At 47.0% G+C, this 1,288-nt stretch overlaps 1 protein-coding gene across 1 annotated transcript in view; it reads left to right on the top strand.

Moving 5' to 3' along the window:
- Positions 1–1,288, top strand: part of Cuzd1 (CUB and zona pellucida like domains 1) — a 13,666-nt gene that overhangs the window by 1,288 nt on the left and 11,090 nt on the right. Inside the window, exon 2 of the mRNA XM_031384948.1 lies at positions 816–966. Within this exon, the coding sequence (XP_031240808.1) occupies positions 816–966 (151 nt within the window). The remainder of the gene's footprint in view (positions 1–815; positions 967–1,288) is intronic.

Here is a 1,288-nt window from a genome sequence, read left to right as displayed (position 1 = left end):
GGAACTCACTCTGTAGACCAGGCTGGTCTCAAACTCAGAAATCCACCTGCCTTTGCCTCCCAAGTGCTAGGATTAGAGCCGTGTGCCACCACCGCCCGGCAAGCTTTAGTTTTTTCTTTTTACATGTATTTATTGTGTGTGCTCAAGCACGAGTATACTCACATCTTATAGTACCCAAGCGAAGGTCAGAGGATAACTTCCAGAAGTTGGTTTGCTCCTTCTACCATGTAGGTTCTGTGGACTAGATATCGACTGTCAGCTTTGGCAATGAGTGCCTTTACCCACTGAACCATTTCATCTTTTTTGTCCAGTAATTTTTTTTATTATATAATACATTTGTTTGAGACAGAGTTTCAATGTGTAGTCCTGGATGTCCTGGAACTCACTCCTCAGACCAGGCTGGTCTTGAGCTCACAAAGATGTGCCACCCTCTGCCTCCCGACCGCTGGGATCAAAGGTATATGCTGGCACTGCCCCAGCTAACAATTTTTAAATTTAAATGTATTTTGATCATATTCTTCCCTTTCTCCAAGTCCTCCCAGATCCTGTTCTCCTCCCTATCCACCCCACTTTAAGTTCTTTCTCAAAACAACTCCAAGCCCAATACAACAACAAAATCCTAAAAGCCTAGAAAACAAAATATATCAACACCTGAAGGGAGAGAAAACTATAATCAAATAAAAGCACACAAAAAATTGTGGAGTCCATTATATGTTGGTCAACTACTATCCCCTTCCTTTAGGAGGTTGAGTCCTAGTGTCTGCTGGGAGACAGGGACTGCTCCTTTCCTCAGTGCCAACTATGGTGTCTATCAGGCAGGTCAAGATGCACAGCCAGTCTGGGAGGGGCCAATCTGGGAGAGACCCACAAAGCCCTGATCCTACAGCTTAATGCTGGTGAGAACTGCACTTGGACCATAGAGAGACCTGAAAACAGGAGCGTCAGAATCATCTTCTCCTACATCCAGTAAGTAGAGGTTTCCGTTTCTCAAGGAGGGAGCTGACTGTAGTTACGTTGGGGTGGGAGATGAGCTCTCTGCAGAGGGAACTCCGCTGCTTCCGGAGGCTGACGGTGACCCCCTTGATGACGATAACAGCAGTTATGGACACTGGTCATCACCAAAGACTGGCATGCAAAAATCTGGGTCACACAGTGCCTGTGAGGCCAGAGCTAGAACTATAGGCACAGAAGTTTGATAAAATATGGAGGTCCGCCGGGCGGTGGTGGCACACGCCTTTAATCCCAGCACTTGGGAGGCTGAGGCAGGCGGATTTCTGAGTTCGAGGCC

The sequence above is a fragment of the Mastomys coucha genome, unplaced genomic scaffold, assembly GCF_008632895.1.
Source record: "Mastomys coucha isolate ucsf_1 unplaced genomic scaffold, UCSF_Mcou_1 pScaffold21, whole genome shotgun sequence".
Lineage (NCBI taxonomy): Eukaryota > Metazoa > Chordata > Mammalia > Rodentia > Muridae > Mastomys > Mastomys coucha.
The sequence above is the reverse complement of the archived record's forward strand: the minus strand, read 5'-3'. Positions and strand labels throughout refer to the sequence as shown.